Source organism: Aotus nancymaae, unplaced genomic scaffold (assembly GCF_030222135.1).
Source record: "Aotus nancymaae isolate 86718 unplaced genomic scaffold, 86718_ANA_hifiasm-v0.15.2.pri h1tg000036l, whole genome shotgun sequence".
NCBI lineage: Eukaryota > Metazoa > Chordata > Mammalia > Primates > Aotidae > Aotus > Aotus nancymaae.
The window spans coordinates 67,409,203-67,425,227 of NW_026988450.1; the positions used below are offsets into that span (position 1 = coordinate 67,409,203).

The following is a 16,025-nucleotide window of genomic DNA, read 5'->3' on the forward strand; positions in this document are numbered from 1 at the left end:
GCGTAAATCTAATTTCTGCCTCAGTCTTCAAATGGCCTTCTCCTTTCGTCTCTGTCTCCCTCTTTTGGGTGCCTCTTCTAAGAATCCTTGTCATTGGATTTAGGGCCCACCCAAATAATCTAGGATGATCTCATCTTGAGACTCTTAGCTTAATTATGTTTGCAAAGACCATTTTGTCACATAAGGTAACATTCACAGTTTCCAGGTTAGATGTGTGTGGACATATGTTTTTTGGGGCCACAATTCAATTCACAAAAAAAGGTAGAAAAACAACAAGCAGCAAGTATCACTTGTTATTTACTTTAATGACATGTCATATTTGGACAAACACAAAGCTAAGCCTGGAATTCCAATATCTTGGGAAATGAAAGATGAAAGCAGTCAGAAAAAAAGTGGAATTATGAAGACAATTTTATAAACTAGCCACTAATTCTTTTCTTTTTAGATTTACCATTAACCTCTTCCAATTTTATGCCATCTGTAAACTTGATTGGCTTCTTGTCTATTTTAAAACAATGTTTTAAGGCAAAAACAGTGTTGACTTATTGTTCTCAGTGACTTCATTTTCTGAATAAACAAGACTGAACTCTTTAAAATGTCAGTAGAAATATTTATTGGAAGCACTGTTTTTTTTGCACACCAAAGATAATATACTTAACATATTTTAACCACTTTCATGTATTCAATCATCTTTCCCATTTTAAAATTAAGTAATGTTTTATAGATAGATAGATAGATAGATAGATAGATATGTGATGAGTTCTCTTTAGTAATTTAAATTTTGATGTAATATTTTATATATTATATAGAAATATATTTATATGCCTTATTGAGTAAAAAAGGAAGGAGACAGGATGTGCCAAGAAAAATTTTCAGGACTATTACTTGTTTGAAATGATTACCAGTTAATTTCTATATATAAATGCAATGATTCTATCCTCATTGTGTGCCAGGGAATGTTTGAAAAGAAACAAATAAGTGAAATAGACTTAGAGTAGTCTAAACAATTTAAAGAGTACCAATTTTCTTAGAATCATAGCATTTAGAAAGAACATTAAATGTCAAGTCCAAACTCACTTTACATGCCTTGTGGCAATTGACATTACATGGTTTGCTCAATGTCACATATCTTGAGGACAGATGTAAAGTTCGAGATTCCTAACATCATTCTATTTTCACTATTTTTCTATCATTGTTAACCTGACAAATGCATCCACTTTGGACCTTTTAAGTGTTTGTGAAAATTAATGCATCCTCAATGCTTGAGAATACTCATCTTTATGGAAACCAAATAGTATTTTAAAAGCAGGATTTGGGGAAATAATTTGTATTTGATTTTTTTTTTTTTTTTTTGGCTCACTTTTTCAGTGGATGACCTTACTCAAACTGCTTAACTTTTTTGAGCCTCAGCTACTTTGTTTGCAAAACGAAAGGACTACTGTCTAATCTACAGGATTATTTTGAGACTAAATGAGATGAACTCAAGTTGAGACTAGCTCTCAGCCTGTACATAATGACTATTCAGTCAGTGCCAGTTTCCTTCCCTGTACTGCTTACGAAAAGATCAGTCAGTTTCACTATATGCTTTGTTGTGATGGACTCAATTGTCCCTCCCAGAATTTCAAATTCTGTGTTGAAATTCTGATCCCCAATACCTCAGAGAAAATTTCTGCTGTTTAAGCCTGGGGTCCCCAACCCCCGTACCATGGACTGGTATCGGTTTGTGGCCTGTTAGGAACCAGGCTGCACAGCAGGAGGTGAGTGGTGGGTGAGCCTGTGAAGTTTCATCTCTATTTACAGCTGCTCCCCATCAGTCACTTTAGTGCTTGAGTTCCACCTCCTGTGAATCAGCAGCAGCATTAGATTCTACAGGAGTATGAACCCTATTGTGAATTGCATATGCAGGGATTTAGGTTGCCTGATCTTTAGGATAATATAATGCCTGATGATCTATCACTGTCTCCCGTCACCCCCAGATGGGACCGTCTAGTTGCAGTAAAACAAGATCAGGGCTCCCACCGATTCTACATTATAGTGAGTTGTATAATTATTTCATTATATATTACAATGAAAATAATAGAGATTAGGTGTACAATAAATGTAATGTGCTTGAAGCCAGGTACGGTGGCTAACATCTGTAATCCCAGCATTTAGGGAGGCCGAGGTGGGCGGATCACTTGTGGTCAGGAGTTGCAGACCAGCCTAGTCAACATGGTGAAACCCCGACTCTACTAAAAATACAAAAAATTAGCTAGGTGTAGTGGTCCGCACCTGCAATCTCAGCTACTCAGTAGACTGAGGCACGAGAATCGCTTGAACCCAGGAGGCGGAGGTTGCAGTGAGCCAAAATCACGCAACTGTACCCCAGCCTGGGCGACAGCAAGACTCCATCTCAAAAAACGAAGAAAGTAATGTGCCTGAATCATCCTGAAACTATTTCCACATCTTCCTCATAGAAAAACTGTCTTCCACAAAACTGGTCCCTGGTGCCAAAAAGGTTGGCATTGATTTTAACCAACTGGCCATTGGTTTAAGCCACTCAGTTTATAGCGCTTTGTTACAGCAGCCTGAGGAAACTAGTGCATCTGTATTTCTTGGATTGATGGTTACTTGTAACAACATCTCTTAGGGATAATTTTTCAGCAGTCAGTCTGTATCGGATCTGTAAGGTCCTTCTTTTCCAATTTCTGGGAAAGCAGGTCCAAAATCCCTTCCACCTAACTCTTAGTTGACATGCCTGTTCAAGAATGGAGAAGGTAAGGGGCCTCTCCAACGTACGTGATTCTGGTTCCAATCCTCCGTATCTTACTCTGCCTAGACTATTCGTACCGGTTATATGTTGGTGGAATAGATAGAGATCCTGATATCTGTATCTATGTCTATATCTGATCTACATACTCTACATCTAAATCTATTGAGCTTTTTATGAAACATAATACCATAAGCTTCCCCCCTTATTTTATCAAAAACTTGCTGAAAACACCGTTTTAATAAAATTGCCATGCCATACCCTCTCGTAAATTTCTATTTACCATAATTTGGCCACTGTTAACAGGTTGTTAAGCAATTGGTGGCCTTTCCTCTTTCTGCCACATCTCTTCAAAAGAAGCTTTGCCCACATTTCAGAATATCTCTTTGAGATAGTGTACCAGAAAGGCTAAAAGCTGTAAACTGGGCCAAAGGTTATAAACATTTTAATATTCCTAATGCTTACCACCAAGTTGCTTCACAAAAATGCTGGTTGTTCTTTCCTTTCAAATTTAATCACAAAAGACTAATCTTGGTAGCAAGAGAGAGAAATAAGGTCAAGGAAGGCATTGGAAGCATTAGTGTCCAACAGGCACAAGCAGGCAGTAAATATCACCTTATGAAAATCTCAAAACCATGCATAGTGTTTGCATAACATGTTGCTAACTGAAGACCTCTCTGGTTCACAACCTTTCTGAAACTCAGTGTTTAAATGCAATATAGTCTATTAAATTGTCAGCTCAAGTACTCAGCAGAAGGCATCTGTCTCTTCTTTGCTCTTGGGGATGTTTCTTCTGACCTTCACACTGGAGTTCAGAGATAATTTTTAATAAACTATTGTCACTTGAAAATAAACAGTCTGGACAATGTATGGTCCATTTGGAACACTGAGAAAATAAACAATCTAGGGTATGCTTCCTTCCTGTCTTTGTAGGCCTTTTTGGAATGTGTGTTCCAAATACTTCCCTTTCTTCCCAGAAGCAGGAGGTTTTATTTAAAATAAAGCTGTTTATTTGGCATTTCTGGGAGACCCTTTTCTGAGGAACCACAGCAATGAATGGCTTTGCATCTTTGCTTGGAAGAAAACAGTTTATCCTCCTGGTACTATTTCTTTTGCAAATTCAGAGTCTGGGTCTGGATATCAATAGCCGTCCTACCGCTGAAGTCTGTGCAACACACACAATTTCACCAGGACCCAAAGGTGAGGAAAGAAAACCACAATTTTCATGTATAACAAATATGATCTCTTCCCTCATCTCTAAACCCCTTCCTAGATTTCAATGACTTTCTCTTCTTTCCTCTCTAGTTTCCTCCCACTTTCATTCTATTTTGGAAAATCGGGATTTTCCATATCTGGTCTGTTACTTCTTTAAAACTCTCCCTTGACGTTAGGTAAGAGGATGTTGGGAGGGGGAATCCCAGGACAGGGATCTGAGGGAACTTACCCAGGGCAGGGGGAAATTCCCTGTTACATTCTGTTCCAGGGGCAGATGCACAATCCAGGCATCAGTCTTCAGAAATCCTTTCCTCCCTTAAAAGCATCTCTATTCTTTGGCTGTTTTTATTCTCCTCCTTTCTAATACTGTTGCTGGTAAAACTGTTTAGGCAAAAGGTCAGTAAAAGAAAACTTAAATATATGTTTCATAAGTTAATGGGATCCCGAGTTCCAACGTAGAGGATGGAAACATTTCGTCAAGTATTGAAGGTAGTATATAAATGAACATTTCTTTATTTGGAAGTATAGTCTTTGGGGCCAAATACCTTCTGCGGAAGAATGGTAGAATATTGCAAAATGTTCTCAAGTAGAGCCAAGGTCCAAATATGCTTTAAGCAACTAGTAGATACAAAATCTATTTTTTTCTGGTTTTAGCTTTTACCCTTTTGTTCTGAAACTGGTCACTGCACTGCAGATTGGTGCTCCCTTATTAGTAATTCATGCTGTTTCTCTAGGCTATAGGGTGGAAGAATTGCAGCTGCTTAAAATTTTAAGTAGGAAGGAAGGTTTTTCAAAAAAAAAAAAAAAATTCAGAAATACGTTGCCCCATGCTTGTCACTTATTTAAATGTGTATTGCTTAAAGTGCGTTTTTCTTAATCACTGAATTAATTTTCCTCTAAGATTGCAATCCAAGTTTTAACCTTTGATATGATAAAATAAATGCTGTGAGGAACCATGAGACCTTAGAGCTTCCAAATAATTTCTTGGGTGAATAAATGAATAAGGTGAGGGCAAATGTTCAGAAAACAAGTTTTGATTAGAAATAAAGTATTTACTTAAAACCATTACTGAACTTTCCTTAGAGTGCGGGAAACTTTAGATTATTCCTGGGGTGTCATGGGAGGTATTGAAAATTTAAGTTTTTCTTATCCCTGCAAATGGGAGACTCCATTTGAGAATAGCACTATTTTTTTTACCTAATAGAAAACTTCTCCCTTCCCACTTTCCCATTAGAAACCCTGTTAAGATTTCAAACAATGGAAATCTCATTAACTTTCCTCCTGAGTGTGTGCAGACGTTATGAGATAATTACAAGCCAGAGTGTGACAAAATGGAGTGAGTGCTCCTGTGGAGAGAGACTTGGGAAGCAGAGCTCTAGAACTCTGGGTTCTAGAACTAAGTCTGTTATGTTCTTGAATATGATTTCCCCTTCATCTGGAGCCTGGAAACTGCTTCAAATGGACTCTAAATTTTATTCTTAATAATAATAATAATAAAAGAAATCCATGATTCTGGAATGTACTGGTACCTACTAAGTTCCAGACATCATGTTAGATGCTAGGGGTTGGAATCTAAGATAAGTAACCTGTCCTAGCTCTTGCATCTACATATCAAGCTTTGTATTAGATTACAAACTCTTGAGGTCGGCACCAGTTAATTTATCCTTTTTCTTTGCAAATTCCCTACACACCTAAATGCAGCTAAAGCAACATAAGCATATCCAACACTACCTTTCCTCTGCTCTAGGCACTATGCTGGATGATATGGCTACAGCAGAAACCAAGACATGATACCTTCTCTCAAGATATGAACAGTTGGTCAGGTGTGTTGGCTCATGCCTGTAATCTCAGCACTTAGCGAGGCCAAGGCAGGCGAATCACTTGATCCCAGGTGTTTGAGACCAGCCTGGGTGAAATAAGGAGACTCTATCTTTACAAAAAATTTAAATAATTTTTTAAAAAATAGCTAGGTGTGGTGGTACACACCTGTAGTTCCTGCTACTTGGGAGGCTGAGGCAGGAGAATTGCTTGAGTCCAGATGGTTGGGCCTACATGGGCCATGATCATGCCACTTCAGCCTGGGCAACAGAGATCCAATCGCAAAAAAAAATTATATATATATATAAAATTATATTTTTTTCTGAAAATAATTATATATATATATGCTGTCATCTTCTCCACCTTGTTCCTTCATGAATACTGTGACAACACCTCCCTACTCCCAAAAAAGCTAGATGTGTATATTTAGCTTTACAAAATTAAAAAAAAAATAGTATGATGCTAAGTCCATGTTTTAAAGGACTGGATTATTACATTTTTCAATATTTTTCCCTAAGATCAAGCTAGACTGAATACTTTTCTCCTTGGCTAGTCATCTCATTACTGTATTTACTAGCACTGCAGCAGCACAGTGCTCAGAAATTTCTAGATACTCTGGGAAACAGAATGTGAAAGGAATTTTCCCTAAATTCATTTGGGAGAGTGAAAACTAAATACATTATTTAGAATTGCAGAATGCCGTTTATGAAAACCCAGGAATGCTAACCAATCATAGAATATATTGACCAATATACAGATATTATCTTTAAAGTCTTATTTCCCCAGACGTAGTTTAGTGGAAAGAAAGACATTGGAGTCAATCTTGTTGTCTTCAGCATGCTGTTACATCTGTTACACTTCAGTGTCTTCATTTGCAAAATGAGCCTTCATCTCAGACCTGTTTTAAGAATTATAGGTTAATCAATGTGCACTTTAAGCTGTGTAGACATCATCAATAAAAATTTTAACAAATTCTATTTTATCTTTTCCTTCCCTCCCTAAGTCTGTTAAGTAACAATTTTGAGAATAAGATCAAAACTTCTTTGTTGCAAGCCATTATTATTTTTCTTGTTATGTCTTAAACGTATTGTTTGTTACCTAGTAGGAAAATGAAATGTTCTCTCTCTTTCTCCCTTCCCCTCCCCTGCCTTCCCCTCCCCACTTTCTCCCTCCCTCCCACCGCCTTTCCTCCTCCCACATCTTAGTGGTTTCTTTAAACAATTTATATGAAATTCTGACCTCTAGTGGTTTTCCTTGAAAACAACAGTGATACAATATGTACAAAATTTAAAAGAAAAATAAGAGCTAGATGCAAAGGAAGCAAGAGAGAGAAAAGTTTTAAACAAAAAATGTTAAAAAACTATTTTTAAACAATAAATGTGGATGATGCTTTACAATTTTCAAGGACCTTTAAAATCATTGTCTTGCTTAATTCCCGTAGTTTCTCTCTGTCGTAGCAATTTGTTTAAACTTAGACCTAAGGAAACAATTTCAGTAGGGCCAAGGGGAGTGCCCAGGGTCTTCCAGCAGGTGGAATCTTGCAACTTGAACTTGACCCTGGACCTTCTGGCTCCAAGTTCAGTATCACTTCATGACATCCACTAGTTTATACTAATTATATATCAAGATTGAAAATACAGTCCACCAGTCACATTTGGTGATTAAAACAATGTACAAGGTCTAAGGACTAAGAACATGGCATCACGCAACCTCACAACCTGGCACTGTCTTAGGTACTAAAATATGCTGCAAGTAGTGATGTATCTCCTCCTCGATAATCAACTACATCACTTCATTAATTTGTTTGGAAATAATGTTATTTCACCCTATTGCTTATTTTGATGTTTGCTAGCTTTTTAGTAGGGCTTTTTCAATGAAATTTTTTGTGTGTGTCTTTTTTTCCAACTGGCTTCTCTCAGCTTCTCCTACATCATTTCAAACTTATCTCTCACTTCTGCTTTTCAGTGGGCATGCTGGTCTTGGCTCTCCATCCTGACTCGAGACCTTGGCTCTTGATCCCTCCTCTGCCTGGCCCACTCTTACCCAGATGTTCCCAAAGATAGCTTCTTCTCCTCATGGAGGTCTTAGCTCAAATGCCTTCTGTGCAGCAAGGCCCTGCCTACCACCCCTGTAATCTTTGTCATAGTTCTCAAAGTATTTTATTTTCACAGGCTCACTACTAAGTGAAAATCTCTTGTGTATTGATGCATGTATAGTCAGTCCTGGAATGCAAGTTTCCCAAATGGATGAGGATACCAGTCCTTCTTGCTGAGCATGGTTTTCTAAACCTAGAAGAGCTCCCAACACATAGTGGGTGCTCAATACATATTTTTGATTAAATGAATTTACCCAAATTTTCCATGAAAGACCCCCAAATTTTAATTTGAGATCTTGAGCTATTAACACAACTCTCTCAAAATATCCTCTAAGTATGTCCTGAAGTTCCTAAAAACTATTGCACGTGCTCCCAAAAAAGGACTGCTCTTGGGGTCCATGGCCATTGTGCCATTTCTCCAACAACCTAAGAACCTCCCTGGTAGGGGCCACTGCTTTTCCCCTAATTACAGCAGTGCCTCTGCTTCCCAGGTGCCCCTGTCTCTGCCTAGTCACTAACACACTGCTGCCTCCTTCACTAAGGAAGCATTTCTGATGCTTCTGAGGACACTGATTTCCATGGGTAACCATCATGACTCCTCCACATGTGTGGCCTGTGATGCGACCACAAGGCAGAGCAAAGCTCTTTCCCTTTCAGCATGTCACATCCAACAGGGTGGCTGGAGCAAGATTGTTAGCACACATTGAGTAGCTACAATTCACCCAGCACTGTGCGAGTGCTTTATAACCATGTTTAAATTTAATTATTTCAATGGACTTTTAGCAAAAGGACTTTATTATCTCAGTGGACTTTCAGAAAGAAGACTTTGTTATCTCAATGGACTTTTGAGAAAAAAGACTATCATTCCCATTGGACATGTAAAGAAATTGAGGTAAGAATGATTAAGTCACTAGCTCAAGGCCACACAGCCAGAAGAGGCGAATTAACCCTTACCTCAGGTCTCGTTGGGCCCTCTGTTCCAATCAACCTGATAAACCCACTAACAAGCCAGAGAGGCCCCTACACAGTGTTGATGGCACCTCAGTATTTTATGGGGCCAGAGGAAATGGCTACTTTAGTCTTTACTTAAAGCCCCATTGGTCCCCATGGAACTGCAGGGCACACACCTGAGTGTCAGACAATACAAGCTCTGCACAGTTGCCGCTCCTCTTTGATGAGAGAGGCTATGCCATGAGTAAAGTCTTACGGCACTCACTCCGTCCTCTAGGACAATTTCTTTCTCAGAAAACTGAAAGACAGACTTCTGTTTGGCCATCCACTATTTTACTGGACATGGCTCTGGATCCCAGCAGTTGACACAACTTTACTTCCCAAGATACCTCTCAGCCCCACAAATAGGACATTCTGCGACTTCCCCAAATGGATAGGCAGATATACCCAGGAAAGTTCGGATCTTTTTCATACTCAAACTGGAAGTCTTACTACCTTGTAAAGTCACTCTCAGAGATAATTTGCTTTAACTCCAGTTCTTTTTACTTTTGCGAAAACTGAGAACCAGAGAGGTAAAATAACTTGTTCTAGGTCACACAGCTGCTAATTGGTTGCAGGGCTAGAACTATAACTCAGATTCCAGATTTTTGGAGCAGCCATTGTTCCATTCTACCATGTTACATCATTTTCCTCACCTTATATCATTCTCATTAAGCATAAAATGGTTAGTTGGTTTTACAAATTAACATTAGAAAAGGAGTTCCATGAGATCAATGTATAAACATGACACAGAACTATTCTAGCTCAGTTACCTTAATACAAGTTAAGTTGCTGATTCTTTTCTGGTGACTGTCAGAAAGGGTAAGCAACTAGGCATTTTCCCAAAACATTTTATTAATTGTATCAGTTCACTAGATTCTTTCATTATGTGTTTTAACGTGTATTTTATGGATAAGAACAGACCGATATTTTTAATGATTTTTTTTAACTTTTATATTTCAGTGCATCAATATTTAGAACAATTTTTAATCTCTTTTTTTCCTTTAGGTAGATATCAAGAAGACATTTCAAGTTTAAGTCAGGAAGGGAAGAATAAAATTCCAGTCAATAAAAGTGTGGGTAAAGATGAGCCAGGAAGTAGTACTAAATGGTAATGATAAAAAATAATTTGTTTCATTTTAATATGAATTTAATAAGCCATGTCTCTCTCCAACTCTCTTACATAAAAATTTGAATATGTATTAATCACTAGTAGACATCATAGTAATAGACACTTGCATGAACGTGAAGCTCATGGGCTTTTATATTTATATATCATGGACTTTTGTATATGTATATTTTTTAATCTGAGCTCTGCCATTTACCTAGCTATATGACCTTAAGCTTCAATGTCTTCATCTATAAAATGGCCAAAACATTGAACTTGTGGAGCTAGAGAATAGAAAGATGATAAACAGAGTCTGGGAAGGGGAGTGGGGGGACATGGGGACAATTGATAGGTACAAAAATCATAGAAAGAATGAATAAGACCTAGTATTTGACAGCACAGCAGGGGAACTATAACCAGTAATAATTTAACTGTACATTTGTAAATAACTAAAAGAGTATAATTACACTGTAGCACAAAGGATAAAGCTTGAGTATACCAGGTTTCCCTGATGTCATTGTTACACACTGTATGTCTGTACCAAAATATCTTCTACAAATATATACACCTACCATGTACCCACAAAAATTAAAAATTTAAAAATACAGTGGAGATCATATTGTGCATCTCAAATGCTTATTTTGAAAATCAAAACATGTTTAGTATATAGCTTAGCTATCATTTCCTTCATTAGTCTCCACTACTGTTTGTTACCATAAGCCGTCTCTCTCCCCCATCCCTAAAGAAAGTCTCATAGATTGTAAAGTCAGCTCCACAAATAGAAATATACCAGGGTAAGACTACTCCTTTCTGCTACTTATCTCAGTTTTCTGCCTGTTTTCGTCTTCCTGCAAAGTCAACTTTTATTTGTCAAGAGCTCACAAACTTGAGTCCACCTCTTCTCTTCACTGATATTGCTTCCTTTCTGTAGTTCTCCAAGTGAGCCTGGTGTTCCTTATTAGTACAATGGAAATAACCGTGCAAAATACCCCTAGGGTTACCATGGGGATTACATGAGTGAAAACTGAGCCTCAGATTTCTCATTAGTAACATGAGGATGATAATAATGTGACTTCTTCAAAGGGTTGTGGTGAGGAAAAATGAGTTAGGCCATGTAAAGCTCCTGGTACAGCACTTGAAGTAGCCTCAGGGACTCTGTAAATAAGAGCAAACCATGGGATAGCAAAACCCAAGGGAGAATGAGATTGTTTCCTGTTTATTGTTCTTTCTTCTTCCTTTAGGAAATATTTCCTTTAGCTACTGTCTATGCCATCTAGGCAGGCTATTCCATTGGCCTTGGGTCATTGATGATATATAGGCCAGGCACGAATCCTCTCTTTCTCTCTTACTCCTCTTGTTTATATTTATAGAATTCTACTTGTAGAAACTTGGTAACTCTGTTAGCATGGTTTGATTAGACTATTCATATTCCTTCATGATATTTCAACCCATAACCAATTTGTCTGTTTTTTTTTCTTGCATTGCCTATTGGATTTGCAATAATTTTATACAGTTCTTTAAATTATATTTTATAGCTTTCTCTGCTCTTTTAGAAAAGAATTGTACATATACACAGTAAAATTCTGACAGACTCAAGTAAAGTAGCATCTAAATAATGTGTTTTTTTTTTCCAAATTTATTACTATGATCTTGATTTGACAGCTCTGGAAGAATCAGTTTAGGTCTTTTGTGGTCACATGGAGATACTTGTATCTGTTAAACAAATTATATGAACAGAAGTCTTTTTTTAGAACTTATGAAGTTTCATCCATTATTCTGTTTTAGCTCAACTGATACCTATAAGGATCATCACCCTTATTTTAAGGAGAAGGAAAATAAAGCATATGCTCTTACATGTGATTTGCCCACACAGCTGTGAGAAGGTTTTCTGAGGAGAAACTCTGGGCGCATTCTACTTCCCTAACTATGAGAGAGGAACCCTAGATAATGTCATCTCAGGAATAATCAGCTATATCTTAATAAGACAGACTAGATTTGCTGAGGACACAAAATTCTTTAAAGAGATAACTCATTGTTACCTGAATTCAAGAGCTTTTAGATTTTGAGGTCATTTATTTGATGCTACCCAGGGATGTGTATGTGCAAGACATAACATTGAGTATAGTCAAAATAGTTTTTGTTTTGTTTTGTTTTGAGATGGAGTCTCACTCTGTCTCCAGGCTGGAGTGTAGTGGCGCGATCTCTGCTCACTGCAACCTCCTCCTCCCGGTTACAAGTAATTCTCCTGCCTCAGCCTCCCAAGTAGCTAGAACTACAGGTGCCCACCACCACACCCAGCTAGTTTTTGTAATTTTAGTAGCGATGGAGTTTCTCCATGTTGGCCAGGATGATCTTGATCTCTTGACCTCATGATCCTCTTGCCTCGGCCTCCTGAAGTGCTGAGATTACAGGCCTGAGCCACTGTGCCCATGCAAAAATAGTTTGGGTAGTATTGTTCTGCCTGGCCTGAGATGAACCAGGGTTTAGAAAAAGATTTTGCCAGTCAGAGCCAAAAGTCATCTTTCTTGCATCAGACCACATGCTGGGTGACCAAATGACAGGACAATCGAAAGAAGGAGGTCCATATGTCCAATGGGAAGTTGAGGGATGCAGTGTGGTAGCAAGTGTGACAATATATTTCAGACAAAAATGAAAGCCCCCAACGAAATGTGCGTGGGTCGGGGGGACTTTGACACCCCACAAAGGAAAGTCTCTGGAACCTATCTATCAGTGTCACCCTCGCACCATGTTTCACTTAAAGAACAGAGCTAGACGATGTCACCAATGATTTTGGGGCAAAGCCAGTGCTAGACCACAGACACAGACCAAATACTCTGAAATAAAGCTCACATCGAATGTACAAAGCCAAGAGATATGACCTGCTTTCCTCAATTGGAGCACACTTAAGATGACATTTTATTTTTCAAATTAAAATGAGCTCAAAATTTTGATTAACCTGGGTAGAGAATGATTTTTTTTTTGTCTCCCCATGATTTGGGAGACAATACCATGTTGGTATTATTCTACTGTGGCCTAATGGCACCAATGTAAGGGTGTTTTTGCTCCCTCTTTCTGATTCTCTGATATTTTAACTCTGAACGGATGAGTGTATGCAAGCTTTCTCAACTGCCAAGGTGTCCCAGCATCTGCCCACAGGGCCTTGTTAATAAGAAGATAATCTCCTAAAATACATCATATCACTGCCTCTTCTATATCCTTTCTTGTCTTAATTTTAGGGATATAGAAAAATGATTGGGGAATGAGAGGTTAGAGCATGGTATTCTATAGTCTCAAAAAACACCACCAGTGCAACAAAGTTATTGACTCAATTTTCCGGTTAGTAGAGACTCTGAGTCTTAGAGCAAAGGATGTCCAAGGGAGGAGGAACCAAGTGTTATCCTGCCCCCTTTTAAGTGGATAGGCTTGACATTTTAATAGGGTAGAACACAGAATTACTTTTTGGTTTGTTTGTTTTAAGCTCCAATGGCTTCAACATAAATAAAAACTCATTATATGTGTCTGCCGCATTAATCCATTTTGTGTTGCTGTAATATAAAGGAATACCTTAAACTGGATAGCTTATATAGAAAAGAAGTTTATTTTGTTCATGCTTCCACAGACTACAAAAAGTGTGGTGCCACCATCTGCTTCTGGTGAGGGTCTCAGGAAATGTACAATCATGGCAGAAGAGCCAAAGAAAGGAGGATAGTGTCACCCTCTTTCAAACAACCAGATTCTGTGTGAACTGAGAGCGTGAACTCACTCATTACCACAGGGAGAGCACCAAGCCATTCATAAGAGATCCTCCTACATGACTCAAACACATCTTACCAGGCCCCACCTCCAATGGGATTACATTTCAACATGAGATTTCAAGGGGACAAATATCCAAACTATGTCCTCTGCTAACCTAATTTGCATTGTATATTGGGTTTTCTTTTTCTTCCCCATATAATTTTCATAGTTGTTTTGCAGAAGTTGTGAGATTGTTTGTATCTGATCCAGTCAACTAAGTGATAGTTTAAACCAGAGAAGCCAATGGAAGTCTTTGAGTAGAACAACGTTAGATTGCTTTTTAGACAGATAAATCTCTAAGCAGGGCTGAAGAGAGACCAAGTCTTACTAGGACATAAGATAAGAGTTGAATTGAGCTGTTGGAATAGAGAGAATGGGGTGCATTAGAGAGGTATTTCAGAAGTAAAATTGGGAGATTATGATTTCCTAATTGTGTTTGAGTTGCTTGTGAACATCAATTGAAAATTCCAGCAGGCAGTTGGAAATAGACATCATAAATATTTCTTAGGCATTATTTTTCTAGAAAAGCTAATCACATAACCTATCATCTTGACTTACAGGTTTTATATTTTGTCTCATGTAATGACTGATGATTATTAAAGAGGGTACTGCCATTTTTATAGATACTCGAGATGTTCATAGATTGAGATGTTGGTATACATAATAATACCGTTATGCAAAGTAATGGCAAAAACTGCAATTAATTTAGCACTAACCTAATAACTTACATCTAGTAACAATACTATTCGTTTTCCTTAAATTTGTTTCTAACTCACTTTGTATTTAAATGAATTTTTACAAAGAATAGTGTACATTACATATACAAAGTGTTGTGAATGTTTAAATGCCAAAAGCATAAATCTGCTCTGGGAAAACACACACACACACACAAACCATGATGTTACAAATCTGCATGACAGGATAAGGTCTCAAAGAGGCTTCCTTGTACCTCTTCAATATCTAGTGACTAGAAATTCCACATAGCCCCTTGAATGCTCCTGGTATAATGTGATAATGTAATATTCTGGAGCCCTCACTATCGTCTAAGAACCCTTCTAAGCTCTTCATGTTCATGACCACATTTACTCCTCACGACAACCCTGTGAGGGAGGCACTTCATTATTCTGACTTACTGACGAGCAAACTGAGGCTTAAAGAATTTAAATGGGTTGCTAAAGTCCCATACCCTGTCAGTGATACTTTGATCCCAGATCCTATGCTCTTAACAACTGCATTGCAATGCAGAAACATACCACTTAGTCCCGGATTGATCAGATTTCTCTTTGTTTTTGCTTCTATGGGCCTGGCTGAGAATGTATTTTAATCATGAATGATATGTGAAGGCAGAAGGAAACCTGCTTAACAAACCTTAATGTTGCATTTTTCATTAAGTACAATGTTAGTTCCCCCCACCAACCTACTTACCGAGACATGCAATGACTGCAAAATAATTGCAGGCTCCAAGTAATAATTCTTTTTAAGCCAAGTAAGTCTGAAAACAAAAAGAAGATGCTTTGTAATTCAAATAAGAGAGACTGTAGGATTCTTGAAATCCTCAGTTGTCTTCTTTGCTAGGTTGCACAGGAACTAGCTGAAGGGGAAATGAAGTCCATGGGCCCCTGGAATTGATGGGGCACAATTAAGGGGTGGGCTGAGATAATACTCATGACCATCAATGACCTCGCTTGGATCCCAGTAAGCTCCCCATAAATATTAGTGATTATCCATATTGACATTGATGTTGTTATTAGATAAATTAAATTCCTTACATATTGTGTTTCCTTGCATCTGTTTAGCATGTTAATATAGAAAAATATTCATTTTGTTTTCTCGTTGGATACTTTATCTTGTCATTTTGGGAGAAAGCAATACAGATGAGTTAAAAGCCGTCTCCTGACTCCTGTGTCACTGATCTTTCCAAAGCCTTGCTTGTTGGATGGCAAGAAAATACACTGCAATTTCCCTTTAGTAACCTACTCATTTGTAAGACTGTATCTAGTGTCTCATCCCACCCCACCAAACTGTTGGGCATAGATCATACCTTGTTCAAGGTAGTCCTGTATCCCTAGGACGAAACGCAGCTTGGTAGCTGGTAGAAATGCAATAAAAATTGGCCAACGAACAAACAAGTATGCAAATTGAGTTTCTGGACAACACTCAAGAACAAAGTGTAGAATATCTGCTCTTATCACAAGGAACTTACACTTCAATTAAATATTTGACATTAATACAAACAGTGAAATAATATTGCATTA

General features: G+C 37.9%; 1 protein-coding gene and 1 long non-coding RNA gene across 2 annotated transcripts in view; one reads left to right on the forward strand and one right to left on the reverse strand.

Moving 5' to 3' along the window:
* The first annotated feature begins 3,670 nt into the window (after positions 1 to 3,670).
* COLEC10 (collectin subfamily member 10) overlaps positions 3,671 to 16,025 on the forward strand; it is a 45,658-nt gene continuing 33,303 nt past the window's right edge. Inside the window, exon 1 of the mRNA XM_064384539.1 lies at positions 3,671 to 3,949. Within this exon, the coding sequence (XP_064240609.1) occupies positions 3,802 to 3,949 (148 nt within the window). The 5' untranslated portion in view covers positions 3,671 to 3,801. The remainder of the gene's footprint in view (positions 3,950 to 16,025) is intronic.
* The window catches only part of LOC105710817 (uncharacterized), a 39,193-nt gene continuing 29,165 nt past the window's right edge, over positions 5,998 to 16,025 (reverse strand). The window contains exons 2-3 of the long non-coding RNA XR_010345613.1: positions 15,196 to 15,262; positions 5,998 to 6,680 (exon numbers count right to left, since the gene is read on the reverse strand). This is a non-coding gene — a long non-coding RNA (uncharacterized LOC105710817). The remainder of the gene's footprint in view (positions 6,681 to 15,195; positions 15,263 to 16,025) is intronic.